This window comes from Astatotilapia calliptera, chromosome 5 (assembly GCF_900246225.1).
Source record: "Astatotilapia calliptera chromosome 5, fAstCal1.2, whole genome shotgun sequence".
In the NCBI taxonomy this organism is placed as follows: domain Eukaryota; kingdom Metazoa; phylum Chordata; class Actinopteri; order Cichliformes; family Cichlidae; genus Astatotilapia; species Astatotilapia calliptera.
Window position 1 is genome coordinate 21,599,405 of NC_039306.1, and position 24,683 is coordinate 21,624,087.

At 39.8% G+C, this 24,683-nt stretch overlaps 1 protein-coding gene across 2 annotated transcripts; it reads left to right on the forward strand.

Annotated features, from left to right (window-relative positions):
- Nucleotides 1-2,318: 2,318 nt before the first annotated feature.
- On the forward strand, nt 2,319-24,016 carry arhgef25b (Rho guanine nucleotide exchange factor (GEF) 25b). 2 transcript variants are annotated; one of them, XM_026168038.1, is made up of 16 exons: nt 2,319-2,701; nt 11,551-11,873; nt 11,978-12,082; nt 17,651-17,772; nt 18,095-18,161; nt 18,300-18,403; nt 18,612-18,681; nt 19,299-19,388; nt 19,483-19,575; nt 20,268-20,318; nt 20,415-20,492; nt 20,593-20,784; nt 20,858-21,038; nt 21,129-21,334; nt 21,432-21,572; nt 23,203-24,016. In XM_026168038.1, the coding sequence occupies exons 1-16, from the start codon at nt 2,584-2,586 to the stop codon at nt 23,302-23,304; spliced, it is 2,043 nt and encodes a 680-aa protein (XP_026023823.1). In that variant the 5' UTR covers nt 2,319-2,583; the 3' UTR covers nt 23,305-24,016. The 2 variants fall into 2 exon arrangements, with proteins under 2 accessions (XP_026023823.1, XP_026023824.1); XM_026168039.1 differs by having other exon boundaries at nt 11,554-11,873.
- The last annotated feature ends 667 nt before the right edge of the window (nt 24,017-24,683 follow it).

Below are 24,683 nucleotides of genomic sequence, written 5' to 3' on the forward strand. Positions count from 1 at the left end.
AGTGTATGCATCGATTCGTATCCCAGGATGTCATGCCACCTGGTTGTCAAATCTCACTAGTTTTCCATATTAAACACATGCTATCCTGCACTGTTGTTTCACAATCCACCACCTGCATCATTACTGTACACCTAGTGATAATGGTCCTCTTTTAAAGTGCTGCAGAGTCTGAAGTAACTCAGAGTTTATCAGCCAGGAAAGCAGGCTATGTTTTACTTAGTTTTTACTGACTGATTCATTTCATCTTCACTTGCTTTTTACTTTAAAGTTTACTTGCTGGTTAGATTTCGGCACCAAATACAACTTGTTTTGGCTTAAGATAGGTTCACGGTTTGGACCAGTGATAATCATTCACTCATGCATGACTCCCTGCTCCATGTTTACTGAGTTCTATGAGTAATTTTCTCTGCACCATTAAATGCACCATTGCTGTTACATAGTCAGAAGGTGGCAAAAGAAAAAAGGTTAAATAATGACATAAATACTGACACACAGCATTGTATTAAACACAGAACATATTTTTTCCAAAATTAATACACAAAGTTAGTAGTGTCATGTGCTCCTTTCTTTCCTCTCATCTGTCTGCCATTTTTGATCCATGATACTATACAGTGGTTGGGGAGTGACCACTGGTTATACACGGCATTTAACGAGGAATTGTGGGATACTTTGAATTCAGGTAGTGTAGTGAAAGTGCTATAAAATGTCTATATAGTCAATACTTGCTATAAAGTGAGTAGTGAGTGATTTGCACACACTGTTTGCTGCTGGGTGCAACTCTTACATCACCCATAGTGGGGAGCTGTTTGACAGAAAAGCAACGCATGCACAAGAGTTAGAATTGACACACCAAAATAAACACCGAATGCAACCCCACATTATGTTATTCTGGTGATTAGTTATTGACTGATTAGGCATGCGCAAGCTGACATACACATGCACGCACGGACTGTAATCCTAAATTGTGGCGGGATTAGTGCAGTTCAGCTCAGAGGGATCATCGTCTCAGCAGAGTTTTTAAAAGCTTAACTCGACGGCCGGCAGAACGAGAGCATTTTGACATTTTTGCAGCCGTAATTTCCCCCTCTGTGGACTGAGATGTCATCATTTGCACTGGTCATGTGTGAATGTTGGTTTGCATGTGTGTGTGAAACTGCAGTTTGCATATAGTAAAAAATGAAGCTGTGTCAAATTCTTCTATTCCTTTTTTCTCCCCCTTCTTCATTGACTTTGTCCACATTTGGGATCATGCGAGTTTACCCGTAAATCTTCTTGAGTCACCGCTGCGAGCACGGACAGCTGTGCTCGTAAGATCATCTCGTCAAGAATACTTAATCTTGGCTTTGAGATTAAATCGGTCCGCCTCCATCTAGCTACCTCGGTGGGCTGTGTGCAGGATATTTTCATATGTTGGCTTTTCCACGGCAGTGCTTTGGTATCGACGGGTGGCGAGCGGGGAAGAGTAGGCTGTCATACTGATTTGAGAGAATGGTTTAGTTAAAAGTTTTGAAAACATAAATCGTAGATTAAGCTGAGAGTGCGGGCCCATTTGAGTAACTGGGGGTGCTTTTTTTTTTATAGACTTTAAACGAAATTATGACTGCTTGTGGTATTTCTTTTCACACTTTCTCACTTTTTCCCCTCTACTCCTGAAATACACAAATGTGGGTCGTTGATGTGTTTCCAAATCTGCAGCTTGTTGTCTCTTAGTAGGTTGTGATGGCACACAATGTGTTCTCAGCTTTTATTACTTTAGCTGAGTGATTTGTTTTAACTAAGAGTCCACGGTCTGCAACCTTTGGAGTCAAGTGGTGTTGAATAGTAGAAGTAGAATAGTTTTTGTAATCTGGAAGTGGGGAACACCTGAGATTAATTGGTAACAAATTTGTAGCAAATAGTTGTCAACATCAAAATTATTCAAATAAGCACTTCTTCCTTTGAAAAACATGATTTATAGTGTACTTTCTTTCTTGCTAACCCAGCCCAGACCAAACGTGGACCAGTCAACAGGCAGGCATTGCCTAATGAAAATGACTGTTTGCCTGTTCAGTGGAAAAGTTCATGCTCGTTGTTATTCATGCCTGCTAATGGTAAGCAGAGAGCAAACACTGATAATAGAAGCTGATGAAGGAGGTGTGAAGCGAGAGTGGATCAGGAGGGGAGGGGAGAGGCTGAGAGGAGGGACTGGAAAACAGATGCTGGTGCAGCAGCACAGCATGCTCGCTACCATCCCTCCCTCATCAGGGCCCCTCCCCTTCCCTGCCCCTCTGTCGCTCCCTCACTTACTTTTGGTCCCTCTCATAATCTTTGCCCACTATCTCCCAGCGCAGAGAGGCTCATAAGCCGAAGCCCTCAACAGCCTCTCTGGTTTTCCTGCGATTTGCCATCAAATCATGGGATAGTGGTGGAGTTTTTTTCCCCATCAGGTGTTGTTGCTCGAATTTGGAATATGGCTGTGAAGCTCTGTGTACACTTTTCCTCTCTCCTGCGGGGATTACCACAGAAATAGTGTGTGTGCATGTGTGCATGTGCTTCTGTGTGTGTGTGTGTGCTCAGCACTATGCCTATTTCTGATGGTGTTGAATGGACCGGCAGAAGTGCATCACCATGAGAGGGAGTCACCATCACCGAGGGTGTGGGTGTCAGCACCTGTTTAGAAAACTACTCAGCAAATGTGGCTGCTGCTTTGTCAAAGCCAGAGGTACGTAGAAGTTTTACTGCAGGTTTATTCATCTGTTGTTGCGGTGTCTGCAAGATGTTGCAGAGTGTTCATATTTTGTAATATGAGGAGATGCATTCAGACTCTGTAGTTTCACTGCAAAGTAAGAGCTTTTATTCAGTTATACAATATAATAAAGACCATCGATCCTTCCTCATTTACTTTTGATTTTTAATCTTTTAATTATTTGCATGTATCTTTCATCTGTTCGGTTTCGGGTAATTATTAATATTTTCCATTTCATTGTACGGGAAAACAGGAAACAGGAAAGTTTCAGGTGAAAAGTTATGCAAACTTTTCAACCAAAAATCTCTTCCCTCGACTTCACCTGTTAGAAGATCATCATAATCCTATGGATGGAGGTAAACTGCCAAGAAGGATGTTTTTCAAAAAAATTATCTGAATGTTACCTGCTTTTGGGATACTGAGACATTCCAAAATCAGTTGAGAGACATAATCTCGTTAGCGTGTCCTTGGTCCACCCTGGGGTGGAACCTGAAACATCTCCCTAGGAGGCACCCTAGCCAGATGCCCAAACCACCTTAACTGGTTCATTTTGATTGAGCTGAGCTCCTCCGGAATGATTGAGTTCCTAAGCTATCTCCTGACCTTGGAAGAGCCCAGATGCCCTTCGAAGGATACTCATTTCTGCTGCTTGTATCCACGGTCTTATTCTTTTGGTGACTACCAACAGTTTGTTATCCAAAGGTCAGGGCAGGACTGTAGATCAATCAGTTAATAAGCAGCTTTCACTTCACACTCAGCTGTCTCTTCACCACAACGATTCCCTCACTTGTGACCACAAGATACTCTAACTCCTCCACTGGGGGTAGCAACTCATTCTCACTGAGAACCATGCCCTCTGTCTGGGAAGTCCTAATTCCCATCCCAGCCTCTTCACACATACAGTACATACACCCCAGTGTGAGCTGGAGGTCATTGGTCAGTGAAGCTAACATGACCATAGGGTAAACCCTTTGCCCCTAAAATGTCATGTCCATACAAATTATGAACAGAATCTCTGACAAAGGGAAAGCATTTAAAGTCCTACACAACTGGGAGCTAGTCTTAATCCTTGGAATCTGGACCAAGCTCTCACAACAGTTATTCATGGACCAAATAGCACAGAGATATGCCTTCTCCAAATCAATAAGTTTAAACTTTAAACCTTCTGACTCAAAGGTTCAGTTAACAGACTCCTCTATCCAGTAACATGGTAAAAACCTTCCTAGGCTGAGGACTGTGATCCCCTGAAGCTGGAACATACTCTGCAGCACCCTCGCTTAAAAAGGGGGACCACCTCTTCGGTCTGCTAACCATTGGCACTATTTCAGAACTCCATGCAGTATTGCAGCAGATACATCGAGATGCTTGAGGATGTCAGGGCATATCTTATCCAGTTTTTCATACTGTGACCATGCGCATGAAAAAATGATCAAGGTCTGGCTGTCCTAGTATATTTAGGAAGTCTTTAAAACTACTACCACTATAACTACTACGATTACTACTGCTACTAATAACAGCTGTTTACATTTTGTCTTAAATATTGTCCGAGTGCACTGTTAGTAAATGACGTCTGCTGGGCCCAGCCTTGCTGTGGTGTGAGGTGTGAGCTCCTGGATCAGGGCCATGTTCTCAGAATACCCCCACTATGTCATTTACTAGTCCATGGCTTGATTTAGGGATGAAGGTGACTTGGTTAGATTTAAGAAAGCATTGTGGTTTGTGTTAAAATATGGCCCTTTGCATCATTGGAACATTTGCAACATTAACCTTGCACACTGAACAATAACACGTAAGGGTACTCGATGCATTAAAATTTGATGCCAAGGGGTTCTGACTAAGTCCTTATTTCATTATGACATACCTGTGTTGTGTGGGTTGCTGTAGAAATTCCCTTGTTTTCTCGTTGGCTCAAATAATGAATCACTTCCACAAAAAGCCTTTGACAAACAAACTGCATTTCACTGGATTTCCTTATTTGTTTGATTAAGGATTAGTTTACTGAGATTAGGTGGATATGCCCATAGCCATGGCTAGAAAAGAAAAAAAATTCTCATCTGGTTGTTTCTCACGTTGGATGCATTTTTGAGTGCTGTTCTATGTAGAAAAAATCATTCCCCTAATACTGTGACACTGCCTCATAGCTAATGCGGCTGTAAATACACACATATTAAGACATGCACACACAAAGGCACATGCATAGACACAGAGCCATGTCCCACAACTGCAACCCTTAAATCCTCTGTTGTTCCAGTTGTTTCAGGAAGTGATTACAGGGCAGCTCTCCGCACTGTGGCAGACCCTGCAAACAGGCATGTAAAATGTGAAAATGAAAGCAGCGTTGCGTTGCCTCACTTTCTCACCTCCTGATTTCCTTTGGGATACTCATCTTCTTAGTGATGTGATTCCCCCCCCCCCCTCCCCCGCCACCCCCCTCTAGACATTTCTAAAAATATCTGTTTTCTATTTGTGGATTAGTCATAGATGACACTAAAACACTAACTGCTTTTTAACATCTTTTTGCTCATGCCTTTTATTTATTCAGCATTTTTTTTCTTCTCATTTTATAGTGTTTATCTTGTTTGGTATGGAGATTTCTCCTTTATTTTACAAGACCTCCTTCTTCTCCTTCACTCTGTGATCCTACTCACTGATTGCTCATTTCATTTGGCACAATGTCCAAGTGCTATTTATAAAGACAGAGAAACACTTCCAGTTAAAGTATTTTTGGGTAACTTGCTTGGAAATCTACAGTTTTCGGTGTGTCACCAGACATTCTTTCACTGTGGCGCAGAAACTGCCTTGATTAATAGCCAATTAGCCAGTGTGTGTGACATCATCCTTGCCAGCATGTGTAGAAGTAAACCCGATGAGTAACAAGCATGAAAGTGTCTAGTTTCACAGATCACCTCCATATACAGGAGTTTACACACTCACTTAGCCATCTTACACTTTTTTGGGTAATGGTATGTTTCCTGCTGAACTAAATGTCTGATTTTAACCAGATTTACATCACAGCATAAAGTTAAACAGTACCTGCAGCAAGGGAAGGTTTCAGTCTTCTCTAAGACAAAGCAGTTTTATTTATAGTGCATATTTTACACAAACAATGCCCTAAAATCATGGAACAGGAAACACGGTTGTGATATATTTCTACATCAGTGTTTGTTGGGAACCATTAGCTACACGATGCAAACAATAATGTGTGCTTCTGGTATGTGCTCAATGGTCAATGTGATGCTTACTTTTTATCTTTTCACTCTAAACTCTGTCCTTAACCTTACCTACAATGAGGCAAGATGGCGTACGCTGTGTAGCTCGTGTATTTAGCAATAGACGTTAGCAGGAACAGTGTGTGTAAGTAACCAGTATGAGTAAAAGCGGGTTAGTTCAAAGTTATTTTTTATTCTTAGGTAATCCAAGCACTGAGGGGAACCCACAGTCTGTGTCTTAAATCATCACTTATTGCACTTCATGTGTACAATAAGTTAATATCTTGCTGTAAGACTTTATGCAGGAAGTTGTGTACGTGCTGCTGACACACTGTTTTGTTCCACTGGATCTTTCATGGTTTGATATTGTAGTGAACTTCCCATGCAGAATTAATTTACACTCATGTAAAATTAATGTAATTCAAAATTCAGTTCAATTCAAGTTTATTTTGTAGCAATCCATGAGGTGCTTTTTACTGTAAGGCAAAGACCCTACAGTGTTACCAACAGTCAGACCACCCTTTATGAGCAAGTGACAGTGGGAAGGAACATCTCCCTTTTAAGAGACTTCTGGCAGACTCAGGGAGGGGCAGCTGTTTGCTGTGGTTGGTTGGAGGGGTGACAGGAAAGAAAACAGCAGAGAGAGAGAGAGCAGAGGGAGACGGGACAAAACAAACCTTGTGGGGGAAAAATGCATGTAGTGACTCGCTGCTGTGGTGTATTAACACATAGGGAGGGAAAATGGTGAGTGGAGAAGAAGTGCTAAGAGGACCTGCAGCAGTCTGAGCCTATAAGAGCAGGATAACTAAAGGATGGCCTATGGTCACCTGATCCTGTTTCCTGGATGTCTGTTTCCTGAATCCAAACTGGGAGCTTGTTCCACAGGAGAGGGCCCTGATCGCTGAAGGCTCCGGCTCCCATCAACTTTTAGAAACTCTAGGAACCACAAGTAAACCAGCAGTCTGAGAGCAAAGTGATCAGTTTGTATAATATGGTACTATGAGGTCTTTATGAATTAAATAAACAGGGCTTTAAGTTGCAGCTCATGTCTAAACAGGTGTGTATTTTGTGCACAGGTAGGTCTCGATCAGATCCTGTTTAAATCTATTTTACTGGAATAATTATAACTTCATGCCTACATGATAAGTCGTCTTTGTGGCTAAGGAGTAAAAACACTCATTGGCATATAAACAGACATATTCCTCTCTGTGTATTGCACTGGATATATACTTCTGTGGGTGTACACAGAAAACATACACCTTGCTTGATTTGTATTTTTAATGACAGAAGAAGTATAAACTGAGACTGCAGTGATCATCATTTCTTCCATCAGCAGGAAGATAATGTGACGCACAGATGAATAATCAGCTCCCTCACATGACGCTTAATGAGATGAAAACACTGAAATAAATTAAATAAATGAAAGCGCATGTTGGCATCTGATTATTAAGAGAGATTTTCTATCAAATTATACAATCAATTTAATTTCCTGGATGGATAATACTTTATGATGTTAACTGTAACTTTAACTGTAATTAAGCGTTCAGTTATGTTGCAAAATGTTTAACATAATTTTTAAAGCATTAGAAAATTAGAATTAGATAATATGTACCGATTGCTGTCACTCACTGTGAGCCAGACATGGTACTAATTCAAAATATTTAAGTGAGTTATTTGAACACTCAGTTGCAAAAGTTATTCAGTTATTCTTTCTGTGCACACATCAAGGAAATGTGGTCAGTGCTGACACTGGTCAGGAGACTAACTATAAAACTAGAGAATGGGAGGACCTACACTTCTTTAAAGTGGAAAAACATCAAAGTAGCAAGTTAAATGCTCAAAAAAGGTCAATTGGCCTCCTTTTCCTTGATAACTGACTATGAATGACTCTCGATGTGATTCCAACTGGGGTAAGATTTGCTGACTCACTAGAAGCTTTAGAAATAATCCACAACTACCCAGATGGTCTACTCCAGTTCAGTGAGTCAGTTTCTGCCCTCACATATCAAACTCCATACTGTAGTAAAATGCACCAGAAAGGATTACTGTTGGAGTGAGTGACCCCTCCTTAATGTTTTGGTCTCATTTACTGTCATCTCCTTCCATCTGGGCATGGATGCAGAGAAAATTATCCTCTTCCAAACTCTCATCTATCCATGGATCTGTATGTTGTTGAGCATTTATGTTGTGAAACCACCTGAAAATAGTTGCTAATGTTACAGTTTAAATCAACAGGTTTTAAACTGAATATAAAACTATGTATTTAAAATAAAAATCTTATGTCTGTAATGTCTGAATGCGTGGATGCATTAGCAGCATGCATCCTTGCATGCACTTCAAACACTCCCTTAAGTCCTGATGGTGGTCCAGCTGTTGCTCTGTTGGAAAATGACACCTTACATAACAATTTTAAACAAACATGACCGGCTGAGTTGCTCAGCTCAGCGCTGATCTGGGTGTCGGAGAAGCCACTATGAATACTAAGAGTCATTTCAGGGTAAATGTTAGTGTATTTGCAGAAAAACGAGCAGTGATTTGTACATACCTCATTTTAACAGATGTTGGGGTGGTTGACAGCATTCATGAATGACCTTGATAGTTGTTTTTTTTTTTTATTTAAAAAAAAAAAGGAGACCAGATGGCAGTCTCTGCTCGGGGTTGTTTGTAGTGACTCGTTTGAATTTGTTCTGTACTTATTTGGATCACATAGTTGTTGAGATGCTGATAAAGATGCTGCAGTCACTTAACTGATTGAAACATCTGCTTTGAAAATAAAAAAAATTAACTGAAAAAAACATCATTTTTTACTGTGCGTGATTTTGGCTGTAGCACTCACCAGTGATGTGACTCTGCTGTGGTCCAGAGAACTAATATATGCATTCGTTATCCTAACTTGTCATCTTAGTAGTTTCCAGCTGACAGTGGGCAACATGCATGGTACACCCGGACAGGGTCGACATCTGCGACAGTACTGATGAGAAAGGGACACAGAAAAGCATCCAACCCATGAAGGCACAGTGAAAATATGCAAGCGTCAGTCAGATTTGAACCCTGAACTTGCTTGCTTACCGCTGTTCCACAGTTTGTTTGTTTGTTTTTAACATAAAGAGAAGAACGTTATAAACCTAATTGTTAGTACTGGATAATGTCTTCTAGCTGTTTTACTTCTTGTTCTCACCTTCTCATGCATCTATTTTCTGTGTTCTTCATCCTCTAAATTCATCTTGTTTTGGATTCACCATTATTTCTTTTACATTTCCAGACTCTTCCATTATTTTTGGTCAGCATGTTCATTTAGAATATAAGCAAGCTGTTGACAAGTTCATCTCTGAACGTGTCAACAATCCCAAACTCTAAACAGACACAAACACCTCCCCTCTGTCTAAATCATCCCATTACAGAAATCGGCTTGTGTTATTCACTGCACGAATAAAGCAGCAGACAATTGTTTTAGTATATAATCTTACTTGAATGCAGCCTCCATTAAATGTATTGTTTTGTTTTGTAGGATATCTTCATGCCGGCTGAAAGCATCAGTCGGTATCACTAATCGTGCAAATATCATGAATAGTGCATTTAATATTTGTCTGTTTTTGTACACAGGGAACAGTTTTTTTCCAGTCTTTTTTTAAAATAAAAGGAGTTAAAATGGAACAGGAAAAAAAAATCCCACATGATTTAGTATTTTATTGTCAGTATGGTGTCTTGTTTAATGGCTGCATCAGGCAGTTTTGGCAAATGGCTGACCCAGTTTTCCACTGGCTTCTAGAAAGCTTGTTATTATGATTACAGCTTACATAAATGTGCTGACAGGGAAGAGTGGCTTCTGGGAAGAATCCAAAATGACAAAATGGGGCTCCTGAAAGATTTCATTTTGCTATGATCAGCAAAACAGAGTGAAATTTTAAGGTTGCAGCTCTTGATTAAAACCGTGTGGTTCACGATTTGATACCAGTTTCCACAGTGGAGAGACTTAAAGCTGGAAACAAGATCCAGCTGTGGTGTTAAACGGTGTCATCTCTGGTACTGGTCCAGGCTGAGCTGCTGACTGAGAACATTCAGTGCAAACATGATGATCTCAGTTGTGACTATTTTAAAATGCTTTAATTTGTGTTATCAGAAAGGTTTGATCCTATGAACATGATATATATCCGGGGGTCACTAGCTATATTTACCAGAAGAGTTCTGACATAGTTGCCACTTTATTTTTTTATTATTTTTTTTTAAAGAAAATGCTCTACAATGACAAGCTAAAACATTAGTTTTCCATGAAAATATTTAACTAACAATAAATAATATAACACGATATATAAACAAGTTCATTTGCTTCATAATGCCAACTTTAACTTTTTATACCTACTTTTTTAACTAAATGATGTGAATACTACTACACTACTACATCCCCAATTCCCCAAATTTGAGAAAAAAAAATGCAATCATTTGTAAATCTCATAAGTGGATATTTTATTCACAATAAAACATTTTTTCGAATTTGAAGTTGGGACAGGAGCAACAAAAGGCTGGAAAAGTTAGTGGCCCTCAAACAGCTCACAACAACTGGCAACAGATCAGTTTTGGGACTGGGTGTAACAAGAGCATCTTAGAGAGGCAGAGTTCCTCGGAAGTAAAGATGGGCAGAGATTCACCAATCAGCAAAAAACTGCAATCTACAAATGGATGAACAATTTCAAAATAATGCTCCTCAATGTAAACTGTAAACAGTACGTAATATCATTAAAAGATTCAGAGGGTTTGGAGAAATCTTTGTGTGCAAGAGACAAGGCAGAAAATCAGTATTGGATGTTGTGTATTTTGTTCTTGGGCAGCACTGCTTTAAAAACAGGCATGATTCTGTCATGGAAATCACTGCATGGGCTCAGGAACACTTCCACAAATCACCGTGCCATCCACAAATGCAGATTAAAGCTCTGTGATGCAAAGAAGAAGTCACATGTGAATATGATCCAGGAACATTGCTGGCTTTTCTGGGCCGAAGTTCGCTTAAAATTGCCTGAGGCTACAAGGTGGAAACTGTTCTGTGGTCAGACAAATCAAAATTTGAAATTCTGCTTGGAAAACATGAAACAGAAGAGAGCAAGACCATGAAAAGCTTCTGATAGTATCCATGGTTTGGCAGCTTACTTTTATTTGACATTTTACACAGTGCTCCAACTGTTTTCTGGTGCTGGGTTTGTATTTCCTTTAATGCATAACAAAATAAATCAAATTATATAGTGTTGAATAAAAGAATGTTAAAATAGGAAAGCTCTTTTAAAAAAATGATTATTATTTTACAAAAGTATTGCTTTAACTACATTTTCCTGTGAATTTGCACAACAAATGCACGCAAATCAACTTTTACTATAACATTTCCAGTTGAATTTATTTAGCCTTTCCTTGTGAGAACAGACCAGCTCTGGTATTTAAAATCATTTAGTGCCCGTAGGTACAGTAGCTGCAGCTACTGAAGTTACAGTGTGGGATAAAGACAGGAAATTGAACATTTTTGTGCAGAATTCTGTCTGCAACATTTGACCTATGAGGATATACCCTGCAATTAGCTCCTGGACTTTATTCATGTTCTCTTCCCCCCCTTCTTTCTTGCTCCTTTTGCAGCAGAGTCGTACTCTGTGGCAGGCAGTGATGGCAGTATCACTCCCTCAGTGGGCTCTGTGCCTCACCAGGCCTCAGGCGGCTCCAGTCCCTGCTCGCACTCCTCGTCTGGAGGCTCACGGCACCCTGTCACCACTCTGAAGAAATGGCTTACCAATCCCGTCCGCAAGCTGAGCTCTGATGCCAGAAGTGGAGCGGGGAAAGGCGAGAAGCAGATGTTTGGGTCAGATGGGAGGCAACCAATGTTGATCCTTTCCCACACTGAAACTCAGCAAAGGCCTATGGAAGTGCACAATAACTACACCATCCTCACCTCTGGAGACACAGTTAGTATTTAAGACAGACATATAAACTCATTTACGGTACTGAGATATGCTATATTAGTATAATGATATATTTATTCCTAATTACAGTTTATTTTTGTTGCCAGGAGTGGAAAGATGGCCTGTTGAATCCAGCAGTTCATTCTCCTTTACATCCAGCTTCTCCGAGCTACTTATCGGACCTCCTGCAAGGCAGAAACGCACAGAGTCTAGTAATGATGTTACGCCTAACCTGTCTTTACACACCTATAAATGCAACTGATTCAAAGCCTCTTTCTTTCTCAGCAGTTAAACACCATAAATAGGTCTCATAGAAGTCATAAAAGTAACTCTGCTAGAAGCACACTTTTAAAATTCATCCATATCAGACACAGGCAGTAAATGTTTCTTTTGCATGCTGTGAATACAACCTGGTACATTGATGCACATGAAGAAAAAAAGAACTAACAATTTTGTTGTGTATTTGTGCAATAAATACTTGAAAGGGTAGTTATGATGGTTCTCAGAAGAAGCAAGACCCAAACATAGGACACACAAGAAACAGGGAAAACTCAAAATCCAAGAAAACAAATCCTGAAATGGGCAGAAAAAAGGAAAAAAATCCCAAAAGTGATACACTGAGAAATCTAGGAACAAACATGCGCACAAAAGCTTGACTATTATCCAGACAAGTCAGTCTGGTAAGTGAAACGTGGACAGCTGATGGCATATATTCTCAGGGGACTGACTGACTAATTGAATGCAGGTTGTCCAGAAAAAACACAGAACAAAGGTTGGAAGTACAACTGAGAGGTCGTAACCAAGGATAACAAAATAAAACAGGAAATAACTCACACAGTAAGCACAGCAGGAATGCCAAAACATGACAATACTAATTCATTTATTATTCCACGAGTTATCAGCCCATCATCGTCATCTAAATGATCTGTGTCACTTGTGGGCAGTTAAGGACTGAACATTGATCCACAACATAACACATTAAATGATGACGACGTTAGAGGTATAATTGAATTCACACACAAACATACATGTGTGCATGAAGAGCTTTGTATTCCAACCCATATTTGGTGATTTAAAAATCGGAAGTATCAGTCAATATTTTTGAATCTTTCATACATAAAAAACAATGAGCTCATTTCTTTAACATGGTGGCTCTATATTGTAGTGGTTTATGTATTTGCAGAACAAGCAAAAGACCCCGGAAGTAGACATAAACTCTTATTTTCCTTGGGGATTGCAACAGGAAAGGTATCTGGTGTAAAATATATATCCATTTTTACATTTTTGTTGTTAACGAGTCCTTACTAAAATAATGTGACAATGCAATTTAAAAAATAGTCTTGTTTAATTGTCACAACAAGTTTGAATTACTCATTTACAGTCTACAGCACACTCTCTGTTGCTGCTAATTATATTCACAGTATTCACTCACTATTTCTTAAGGGATTCGCTAACTTAGCTTGTAGCCAACTTGGTAGCTGCATGGCCCTCTTGCACCTTCCTTCTGTGTGTCAGATGTTTAGTTACTCCTCGGTGTCCTTTAGTAATAATGATACTTGTAATAAATGTAGCCTCTTTGCAGTTTTTTTTGCAGGTAGCTTAGCCCCGTTAGCTCTCAGAAGATGCTGTAGGTATTACGGTTACTGCACTGCAGTTGTTTGTATCATATCTATATAACAGATTCCAATTTGTTCATGTAAATGGAGAGTCCTCTTCATACACTGACGTTAATTACGGAGTTCCACAGGGTTCAGTGCTAGGACCAGTTCTGTTTACATTATACATGCTTCCCTTAGGCAGTATCATCAGAAGGCATAGCATACATTTTCACTGCTACGCAGATGACACACACCACTTAGTTAAACTGCAGAAATGTCTTAAAGCAGGGGTGTCAAACTCAAATACACAGTGAGCCAAAATTCAAAACTGAAACAAAGTCGCGGGCTAACGTTAATATTTATCGAAATATATTTAATCCTCCAGATATAAGAATGAATCTTTTCTTATGGACTCAAACACGTTTTGCTGTAAAACTGAATATGGAACAAGCAAAGCTTAATACTAAACAATATATATATTAGCTGTATAATACCAGTAGGCCAGCTCTAATAGTAATTTGGTATGGCTTCGCGGGCCAAATGTAATTAGGCTGCGGGCCAAATTTGGCCCACGGGTCAGAGTTTGACACCTATGTCTTAAAGACATAAAGACCTGGATGGCCTCAAATGTTCTGCTTCTAAATTCAGATAAAACTGAGGTTATTGTACTCGGCCCTGAAAATCCTAGAAATGCTGTTTCTACTCAGATACTTACTCAGGATGGCATTACCCTGGCCTCCAGCAACATTGTGGGGAATCTTGGAGTCATTTCTGACCAGGATATCTCCTTCAGACTGCAGGTTTACTTGTGGCTCCTAAATAATTTAAAAGCAGAATGGGAGGCAGAGCCTTCAGTTTTTGGGCCTCTCTTCTGTGGAACCGGCTTCCAGTTTGGATTCAGGAGATAGACACACTCTCTACTTTTAAGATTAGGCTTAAAATTTTTCTTTTTAATAAAGTATATAGTTAGGGCTGGATCCGGTGACCCTGAATCCTTCTTTAGTTACGCTGCAATAGGTCTAGGCTGCTGGGGGATTCCCATGATGCATTGAGTCTTCTTCAGTCACCTTTTTCACTCACTATGTTTATACACCTCTCTTCATCTATTTTTTTTTGTTATTATTAATCTCTGGCCCTTTTCCACAGCATGTCTTTGTCCTGTCATCATTTACTCACGCCAACCAGTTGCATCAGATGGCTGCCCCTTTCTCAGCCTGGTTCTGCCGGAGGTTTCTTCCTGTTAAAAGGGAGTTTTTCCTTCCCACTGTCGCCAAAGTGCTTGCTCATAGGGGGTCATATGATTGTTGGGGTTTTCTCTTATTTCTTTGTACTGCTGTAGGGTGTTTACCTTACAACATGCAATGCCTTGAAGCAACTGTTGTTGTGATTTGGCACTATACAAAAGTTGAATTGAAATTCAATTAAAAGCTGGAATACACCCTTGACATGCCACCAGTCTGTAGTGGGGGGCTAGACATAGCTCTATAGAGTATCATTCAGATTTATCTTATGTTAGCTCCCTGATTAAAATGTAAGTTCTTAAAGTAATGGTTCTCCTCTGTTAGAGACTCTGCATGTGCCTCTCTTTCCTGCTCTCAGGCTGTGTGTCAGACTGTTGAGAAAGCCTAACAGAAAACAGCTTTTAGCCAGAATATGAGAACTGAACAACAGGAGTACACCTGCCAAGTGTTAAGAAGATCAGATGAAAGATTCTTGAGAAACACACACTCATATGCACACTCCAAGAGCCCTTCGTTTATTTTTTTTCCTCTGTGTATGTTACTAATTAAAGTATTTTGACTCTCGGACTGCAATTTGACAATCAAAAGAAAAAACAAGCAAAAAAAAAAAAAAACTACCTAGATTAAGCATCAACAGACCTGTAACATAGCTGGGTATAAAAATAGCATCTTAAAGACGCAGTGGGTCACCAATTTGCAAAAACGTGTGGAAAAATTTCAGAATAATGTTCCTCAATGTAAAATTGTAAAGACTTATTGTAAAGAGATGAAATATGTCATCGTCTACAGTCCATAATATCATCAAAGGGTCACGGGACAAATCAGAATTGTGTGTACTATATGAAAGATAGGCATGATTCTGTCATGGAAATTACTGCATGGGTCAGGAACACTTCTAGAAAACATTGTCTGTGAACACTATCTGACTTGCCATGGATGGATTCAGTTTAAAGCTCTATCATGCAAAATCAAATCAATAGAAACTCCGCTGCCTCTTCTGGGCCATAAAAAACATTTTATTAGACAGATTTTAAGGCAAATGTTTGATTTGTGAATTAAACAATTAATTGGGCAATTTGTTGGTTAAGAATATATTTTAAAAACACAAAAAACAGTAAAGTCCTCTGCACTTTCCCACAGATTTTCCATGGAGTGTCTCTTGTTATTAAATCTTCTGATAATGTAATGCAGAGCTTGTAGCAGATAATGAATAACTTAAAGCATAATTACACTTACACTGCACATGTCTCCATCTACATCCTGCCCATATAAAAGCACTCCTATTCATATACACCACCTGACCTTTGTGCATTATGACTCAATTTTGCTGCATTTTTCATGTGCACGCTCACACACAAATAAATATATAAAAGCACCGACAATATTTCTCAGAAACCCTACACTGTACTGAGTAATCTTTGAGAGGGAGTGGAGTAGATTGAATCCTGTGGGCTTTCGTTGATCGCATCTGGAAGTAATTAAGTAAAGAAAACAGCCTTTAACAGGGTTAGGGTTGAGGGCGGAGTGCATGCCAAAATTAGAAGAAGAGCCTCAAAGGCCAGGTGAGAAACAGGTCTGTGGATGTTGGACAGTTCTCCAAAGATGACAGAGTAAAGTTTTGTAAGCTTTGCAAAGGTGATAAGAGGAATTTTTAAATGATTAAATTAATCCTTTAACTCATAAAGCACATTATTTTCCTTAATAAATGATTGCTCTCACTTTTAGCCTTTTTTTAACTCATGGCCCTGCAGAAAAATGTCATTGCTTAGATACCTGTAGCTTCATATTTATTTTCAGTTATTAACTGTTTACTCTGCTGCTGCCTGGGTTACTATAAACAGTCTTACTGTCCCTTTAAAAGAGTAGTTTAATAGTTTGGAAAATATATTGGATACATGGTTTGTATGGTCAGTATAACAAACATCCAAAAGGCAGTTAGCCTGGCGCAGAGACTAGTAACAACCACTAATCACCAGCATGTATGAGCAGCTCCATAAATTTGTTTGCACGCAAAAAGTCTGGACACTGTCAGGTGAATCGGGCCAGGATACTATGGAAAGTTGGGATGTTGTGTAATACATTGTCTAAAGTAGTAGTGCTTTGTACATGTGCTACTTGTACTTGCTGCTTTTTCTTTCAGTAATTTGAATAAATTAGAAAATTAAACTGTTTGCTGGAGAAGCCGCTGAGCTGCTCCCTGATCTCAGAGCATTACCAGTTATCTGACAGCACAACAGCAAGTCATTGCAGAACAGAGCATCCCTGCAAACCAGTTGAGCTCCACACATTTGAATCATTCTCCAAATATAAAATGTACATTTGATCTACTTGACAACATGTTCTGATTCTGCAATAGGCTCTTGTTCACTGAGGCAAAAGATAAAAATTAGGATTCCAGTTAAATTCACATTAGATTACAGTGCTTTTAGGTGAAGAGTGATGTTTGTTACTTAACAGCTTTCTGTGCATTTTTCAGTTAGCAGGCTCTCAGTTACAGTATATGACTTGACAAACTGCTCATTATTAACCTTGCTGTCTGCCCAACACTCTCCTCAGCAGCACAGAAAATGTGCTTATTATTCTCAGGTTACTCAAAATTGCCCCACTGATGTGTTTCCCGCGGCGATTACTAACTGCTATACAAATAAACTTGCCTTGGATGTGCCGTGCATGAAGCCTAATGATTTTAGTGTGTGTGAATGGATTGCTCCACAGCATTGTGTTGCAGTGGGGGAAGAAGTAACAGAATTTTTAACTAGCATACAGATTAAAATACTGCTGTATCTACAATACTACTTGAATAAAAGTACCTAGAGTTACTTTTCTACTTTTTATTTCACAGTCATCCAGAGCTCTTTAACCAACTGACCTCTCTGATTGAATGTAATACTGTATGTTACAGAAATGCCAAAAGATGTAATGTTTTCCTTTTGTGTTTTAGAGTCAAAGCATCAACACTCTGCAACGGGAGGACAGCTGTACTGTAACCGATGACTCAACCAGCCAGTGTTCTGGTACAGTGGACAGTGAAGAAGAGAGAAACATTGCTTTAGAGAAGAGCATGTAAGTCTAAAGCATTATACCAAATACTGTAACTTCTCTAACTTCTTTATCCCCTCAGGATTGCTGAGGTCCATGGACCAGCTGCTCCTGGCAGTCCCAAAAGCCCCTTTGAAAACCACGGGCAATTGTCCGATTTCAATTATTTCCCCCAAATTGTGGAATGATCCCCTTGCTCTTTTATCATTTTTCCCTTTTATAGATAAAGGCTATGTGTTTGCCCTTGTTTCATGCCTTTATGCTGAGAGAACTGTGACTAACTATGATTGATATTTCGCACAGAGCCCTGAGATCATCATCATGTTTTTTAATGTTTGTCTTTCAGATACGTGCTAACAGAGCTGATAGAGACAGAAAGGCTATATGTTGAAGATCTTGGACTTATAGTGCAGGTATGCCTCACCTCAAATGATCTACTTATTTGTATTTATATAAGAAACACCTGACATTGCTTAATTTGTACCAAAAGCAAAGGAGTTTATTTCCCGTATAGAAATAAGCAACTTAGATACATGTTTGTGTTTATACAGGGTTACATGGCCACCATGGGTAATCAGGGCGTTCCTGAGGACTTGAGAGGAAAGGACAGGATTGTGTTTGGAAATATCCACCAGATCTATGACTGGCATAAGGAGTGAGTCAGAATGTCTCCCCCCTGAGTTCCTCTGAATATGAACATCTCTTATGTTTAACAAGTTTTCCCCCTAAACCTCTCATGTTTCATAGCTGTTAAGCATGTGTCATACCCCCTGCTGCTGTTTGTTTCCTGCCTCTGAGTACGTGTGTGTGTGTTTGGCTGGTTGGCTGCTTTTGCCTGACCTTCTGTGCTTCGTGTCACACAGTTATTTCCTGGGAGAGCTGGAGAAATGTGTGGGTGATCCAGACAGCCTGGCCCGGCTCTTCATCAAACATGTGAGCCTAAAGATCAGTGAGAGACTTGTGTCCTTTTTTTTCTCAGTCTGAACATTTAGTCATCACAGTCCCCAGTGATGTAATGCCTCGGCCTGCTGCTGTGCAGATGTGTTTTCTTTTTGTAGATCAGCTGACTGCAGGTGCAGCTGGTAAATAACAGGCAGCAATCAGTGTCGAAGACGCTTCCACTGAGACCCTGCTGTTTGTAAAAAGGAGCTGAATCTACACCTCTCTGAGCTCTATTAAATTTTTTTGTTGTTTTTACTCTAAACTTCAGAAGATTTGATGATCATCATTGCAAACGGCAACATTAAACACAAAGAAAGCAACTTTTATTTTGTGTTTTGATGTAAAACATCAAAATGTGGAGAAACTGGAAGGGTGTGGAAAACGATTATTGGCACTTTACAGTCGAGCATCCGTATCGCTGTGCTACAGCAGGAATATAAACAGAATAAACTCATAATTTTGATTTGATTTTCGATCCAAACATCTTTATTTCTTTAAGTTTCTGCAGCATGTCTAATTCAGCTTTGGACACTAAGGTGTAATTCTTACCCTGCTCATTGCTCCACACTTATTTGTAATAATTTCCATTATCCCTCTTCCACTTCCAGGAGCGGCGTCTTCACATGTATGTGGTTTACTGTCAGAACAAACCCAAGTCCGAGCACATTGTCTCTGAATACATCGAGACATACTTTGAGGTGAGAGCCCAATGGTCTCTGTCCGCAGAGATGACTTTTTCAGCCTAAAAAACCCTTGTTTTTCACATTTCTTTCCATTTTTGTCTTCTGACAGGATCTCAGACAACAGCTGGGTCACAGGCTGCAGCTCAATGACCTGCTTATCAAACCTGTTCAGAGGATCATGAAGTATCAGCTACTGTTGAAGGTTTGCTACTTAAAAAGATGACCTATTCACTTGCATGGCACCTGCTACATGTTAATATTAAAATAATCTGTCATTCGTTTGATTCAGGAAACATCAAAATGATCAAAATATTAAATAGTAAAAGGGTTAATTTACTTAAATTAAAACGTTCACAACTGAAAATTGTGAGTAGGCTCTCAGCAACCTTGCATACAACTAGCGGGTAACCAGTTGAGTCACGTTCTCTATTGCAGAAAGATGTCTTGCGAACGAGTTGTACTCAGGCTCATGCTGATTGCAACTTATTGAAAATCCATTTGCTTTTATAAATTAGAGGGCAGCTATTTAAAAACCTTCTCCAATCTGTCTGAGAGTGGTTGCAGAGGGAGATTAAGATTATTTTGAGACAGTTTCCTTCAATCCAGGTGACCTGTGCGTTCACTTTGCACAGGTCCAGGTGACCTGTGCAAAGTGAATGCAAAAGGTTCGGCAACTGGTTGCAAACAGCTGTCACCCAGTTTTTTGCAACCGGTTGCCAAATATGAAAAATTAAATTCAGCCACTGATTTTGATCCTAGTCACAAGGAGGTTTTTATTATACTGCACCATTATAAGTCCTTATTTCCTTACTTTATGTTACAGTTTTCTATTCAAGTTGTTTCAGTTTATTTTATGAAAATTAAAATAAATCTCTTATTGACTGGCACCTTCAGGACTTCTTGAAGTATTACAGCAAAGCTGGGAAGGATGTGGAGGAGCTGCAGGTACGAGCTCATTATGAAATGGAAACTCCAATAAAATGCTTTATCATTTCAATCGCACACTAAAATTATGTTTTCACTGCTATCCATCTGACTCAGAGAGCAGTGGAGGTTATGTGTTTTGTGCCAAAACGATGTAATGATATGATGAATGTGGGAAGGCTCCAAGGTTTTGAGGTAAGATCCGCCGTTTTTTAATGTGTTCTTAAAAAATAAGACGCATATCCGGGATGACTTGTGTTCTTTGACAATGGTATATGATATATGTACTGCTCAGGGGAAAATCACGGCTCAGGGGAAGCTGCTCCAGCAGGATACCTTCTCCGTCAGCGAGCAGGAAAGTGGCTTCCTGTCCAAAGCGAGGGAGAGGCGGGTCTTCCTGTTTGAGCAGCTGGTCATCTTCAGTGAGCCAATTGATAAGAAAAAGGGTTTCCCTTTGCCGGGGTACACCTTTAGAAACAGCATCAAGGTGAGATTATATTTGAGTGCTGAGTGTTGAGTGCTTTTGTTAATGTTCAAAATGAGCATGTTGTGTTTTGCAGGTAAGCTGCCTTGGTGTGGAGGAGCACTCTGAAGAAGATCCCTGCTGTCTGGTCCTGACTTCTCGAGGCACTGACGGCAGTGTGACGCGCTTCATCATGCAGGCATCATCTCCGGATATACAGCAGGCTTGGCACAGTGATGTGGTCCAGATATTAGAGACTCAGAGGAACTTCCTTAATGGTACCGGAGCTCAGTCTTTCTTCTATACGACTGTTGATTTAAGAGTTTGGTCTGTCTGAATAATGCAACATATCTTCCTGTCTGCTGCAGCTCTTCAATCTCCGATAGAATACCAACGGAGGGAAAGTAAGTCAAACAGCCTGGGCAGGAACACAAAGTCTCCATCTACATCAGCATCTGGCCTGTGGCCTCACTCCTCAGCATCCGTGGACAGGCGTCAGCAGCCCTGTTTTCTGTCTTATAACACCTCCTTGCCCTCTATGCATTCATCCCAGCACAGCCCGGCCTCGCAAACGGTGCGTGTGAAACAGCAGTGCTCACCATCATATTTATGCACAAACATGCATCTGTATTTTTCTCACGATTTAACTTTGACTTCTTTGTCTCTTTAAGGTGTCTAACCCTTGCGTGGTAACAGTTTGTGCAGCTCATCCCTCACTTTCCTCCCCCATGCAGCTCAGTCTGTGCTCAGAGGTGAGACGTGACTGTGGCACATCCAATGGCCTGGCTCCCTGCAGCTATCACAGCCTGCAGGTAAATAATACACAACACTGACTGACCTCAGTTATTTAACAGATGAGGCATCTGCCATGCTGATAATTTATTCTTCCTGAAAGAAAATACAGTAAAAGTTGTTTACGGTCTATAGTTATGCACTGGTGTCATCAATGAACATTTAAAGTGTCTATTTGAACCCAAATTATCTGTATAGGTAGAAATTCACATTTAACGATTACATTTGCAGGCAGCCAATTGAGTCGGGTCCCTTTGAGCTGTGGTCATTGGTCAAAGACTCATTCAGACTGATGGCAAAATGTCACAAGTCTGTCTGCATTTATAAATTAGCAGGTTTTTTTTGCAAAATTTCAACAATGTCTCTAAGAGTGATTGCAGTCCGTCCAAGTCAGACTGCAACTGTTTGCAGAAAGATCCAATCAGTCGTCAGGACAATTGCCCTGTCATCAAAGGGATGGTGAATGTGCACAACCATCAAGCTCTGGGCAGCCATTTAGTCAACACTAGTTGCAGTCGGCTGCAGAATGTGATATAATTCAATGCAGTCAGCATTTCTAAATAAAATAAAGTGATGTAGATCAGCTCTGTGGAGCTGGTCTGTGTGCGTGGACTGAGGCTGTTTGTTGTGGCGATCACTGATGGTGATGGGAAATGACTCTCTGTATGCCTTTGTGAAAATATCCTGTTGTTGTTACTGCATGGATTTACAAACCTGGTTGACCTAACCTGCAGCCAGTTTATGGAAAACCCGTTGACCTGCTCTTTTATCTCATTCATTCAGACTTCCACCAAGAGGAGGAAGCAGTTTGATTACAATACTTATTAGACGTGCTGATCTGGCCTGATTCCACAAAGTTGTTCTTGTCCTCTTGGCTTGCTCTTTGTGTTTTGGGTCAGCTGTGTTTCTATTGTGCTTTAAATGCACAAGAAAATAAAATAAAAGTTTCCTATCTACCTTTTCACACAGCCTTTATCACACATGTCATGCATGATTCCTGACTCCGTGCCATTTTTATGTAACAGCTTCTTAATTACATTTATGTAAAGAAAGTCACTGAGTACCGGTTCATTTTTCATTACTGATGAAGTAACTGCACATAACTTTTGCAGCCCTATTCTCCTAGATCCAGGCTAAAAGAGCAGAGGTGACAGGGCCTTCATAATCGGTGCAACAACTGACCTTTTCACATATGATTTACCTAATGACTAAAAAACCCCTATTTGTTCTTGCTTGCTTTGAGTTCTACTTGAGCAGGGTTTCCTGGCTTTTTATTATGCAAGCATAGCCTTATTTACTTCTCGTATTACTTTAATTGATTAAAGTTTCTATTTTTAAAATGTATGTTTATAGTTTTTTTTGTGCATACTGTATTAAATAATTTAACAATTTTTGTTTAAATTACCTCAAATTTACCTCAAGTGGTGAAAACAAATCACTTTATTCTGCAAATGCTAATATTACAGCCTTAACAGCACAATTCTTTTATCTCCGTGTTATTTTTAAAGTTTGCCTTTTCAGTCTTATTTTGCAAATGTACTAAATTACACTGATGCCAGAATCAATCACCTGATTAACAGGAAGCCTTTGAAAATCTGCAGTGTGTCTTTGCTTCAAATGCCAGTGTAAAAATTGCCTATTTCCTCTCAGGGTGTGCCCGCCAGTTTCCAGACGATCACATTTAAGGACGCTGGGACTTATTCAGCGCATCAACTAAATAACTTGGATCAGCTCAAGGAGAGCGAGCAATAATGCGCTGCAGTGTCACATGAACTCAGTTTACCCTTCTGGAGCTGGAGTACCTCGACTAGGTCTGACTGCCAGGACACTTTGTTCCACTCATGTACACAAGCTGTCCGAGTCTGCGCGTCTCTGTTTTCACATATTGTCTCATATTTCCTTTAGGCTTATGATGTGGGGACTATTCTAGTGAAGTTACTTTGGTGTGACTGTATTCATTTGAGTGCATCTGCATATACATTACCAATCAGCTATAACATTAAAAACAAGATGAACCGAACAATTCCGATCATCTCTTGCAATGCAAAAACCTGCTGCGAAGCCTTAGGTGCTGCCATTCATCTGGATGTTTCTTCCACCTTATTAGCGAAGCAGCCTCTTCCAGCTGGACAGTGCACAATACACACTGCAAAAACTGGACGTAAAGTCAGATTTGTTGACTTGGCCTCCAAACTTTACCCATTCTGACTGAGGATCTGCACGAAGGCACGAGAAAGCCCCGTCCACAGGCAACACGTCCATTCCACAGAACACAAAGTTTTCCACAGACTCAGTGAACCTGCATCCATGCCTCCAAAGCTGGGATGCCAAATTTGTTTTACATTGAGGGGGCACATATAGCCCACTTTGATTTCAAGTGGGTTAGGTTTATCTACACATTTAATGCCTGTGATATCTTAATATAAGAAAAAAGTGCAATTTCAAAATTTATAAAACAAACAAACAAGAAATGTTTTAAGAGTAGACATTTAAGAGTAAAAAAAAAATGGGGGCAAACAAAAATTCTGTTTTTTTCTAATTGTTAATACTTTAGTGTAGCATGAATGCAGGAGGGCAGTCCTTATCAGCAGAAAAAGCTGTTAAATATACCAAAATAGAGTTAAAAGTCGAGACTACGCCCTCTTTCACATTATCCAGTAGACCAGATTGGTGTCTGTGTCAGGAAGATTCTGGCCCCCAGGCCTTATGTTTGACACCCTTTCTCCAAAGAGGTCATTTCACTAAGCAGGTTATTTTAATGTTTTGGCTGATTGGTGTAAATGCAGGCATATATTTCCTCTCAGGGTGTGCCCGCCAGTTTCCAGATATATATATATATATATATATATATATATATATATATATATATATATATATATATATATGTGTGTGTGTGTACATGAAGTGTATATATCTGTGTCACCACAGAGACTGTGCTTCACGGTGTTTATGTATTCATTTCTTCCTGTTTCCTTTGAAAATTCTTTGATGGATCTTTGCATAATGCGTAATATTTTCACAGGAGACCAATTCCACTTTATTCCCACAGAGAACTGAGATCTTAAATCCCTCCTCAAATAACTGTATCCATGAAATTGCCAAGTGACCGTAAATCCCAGTTATAGTCCAGG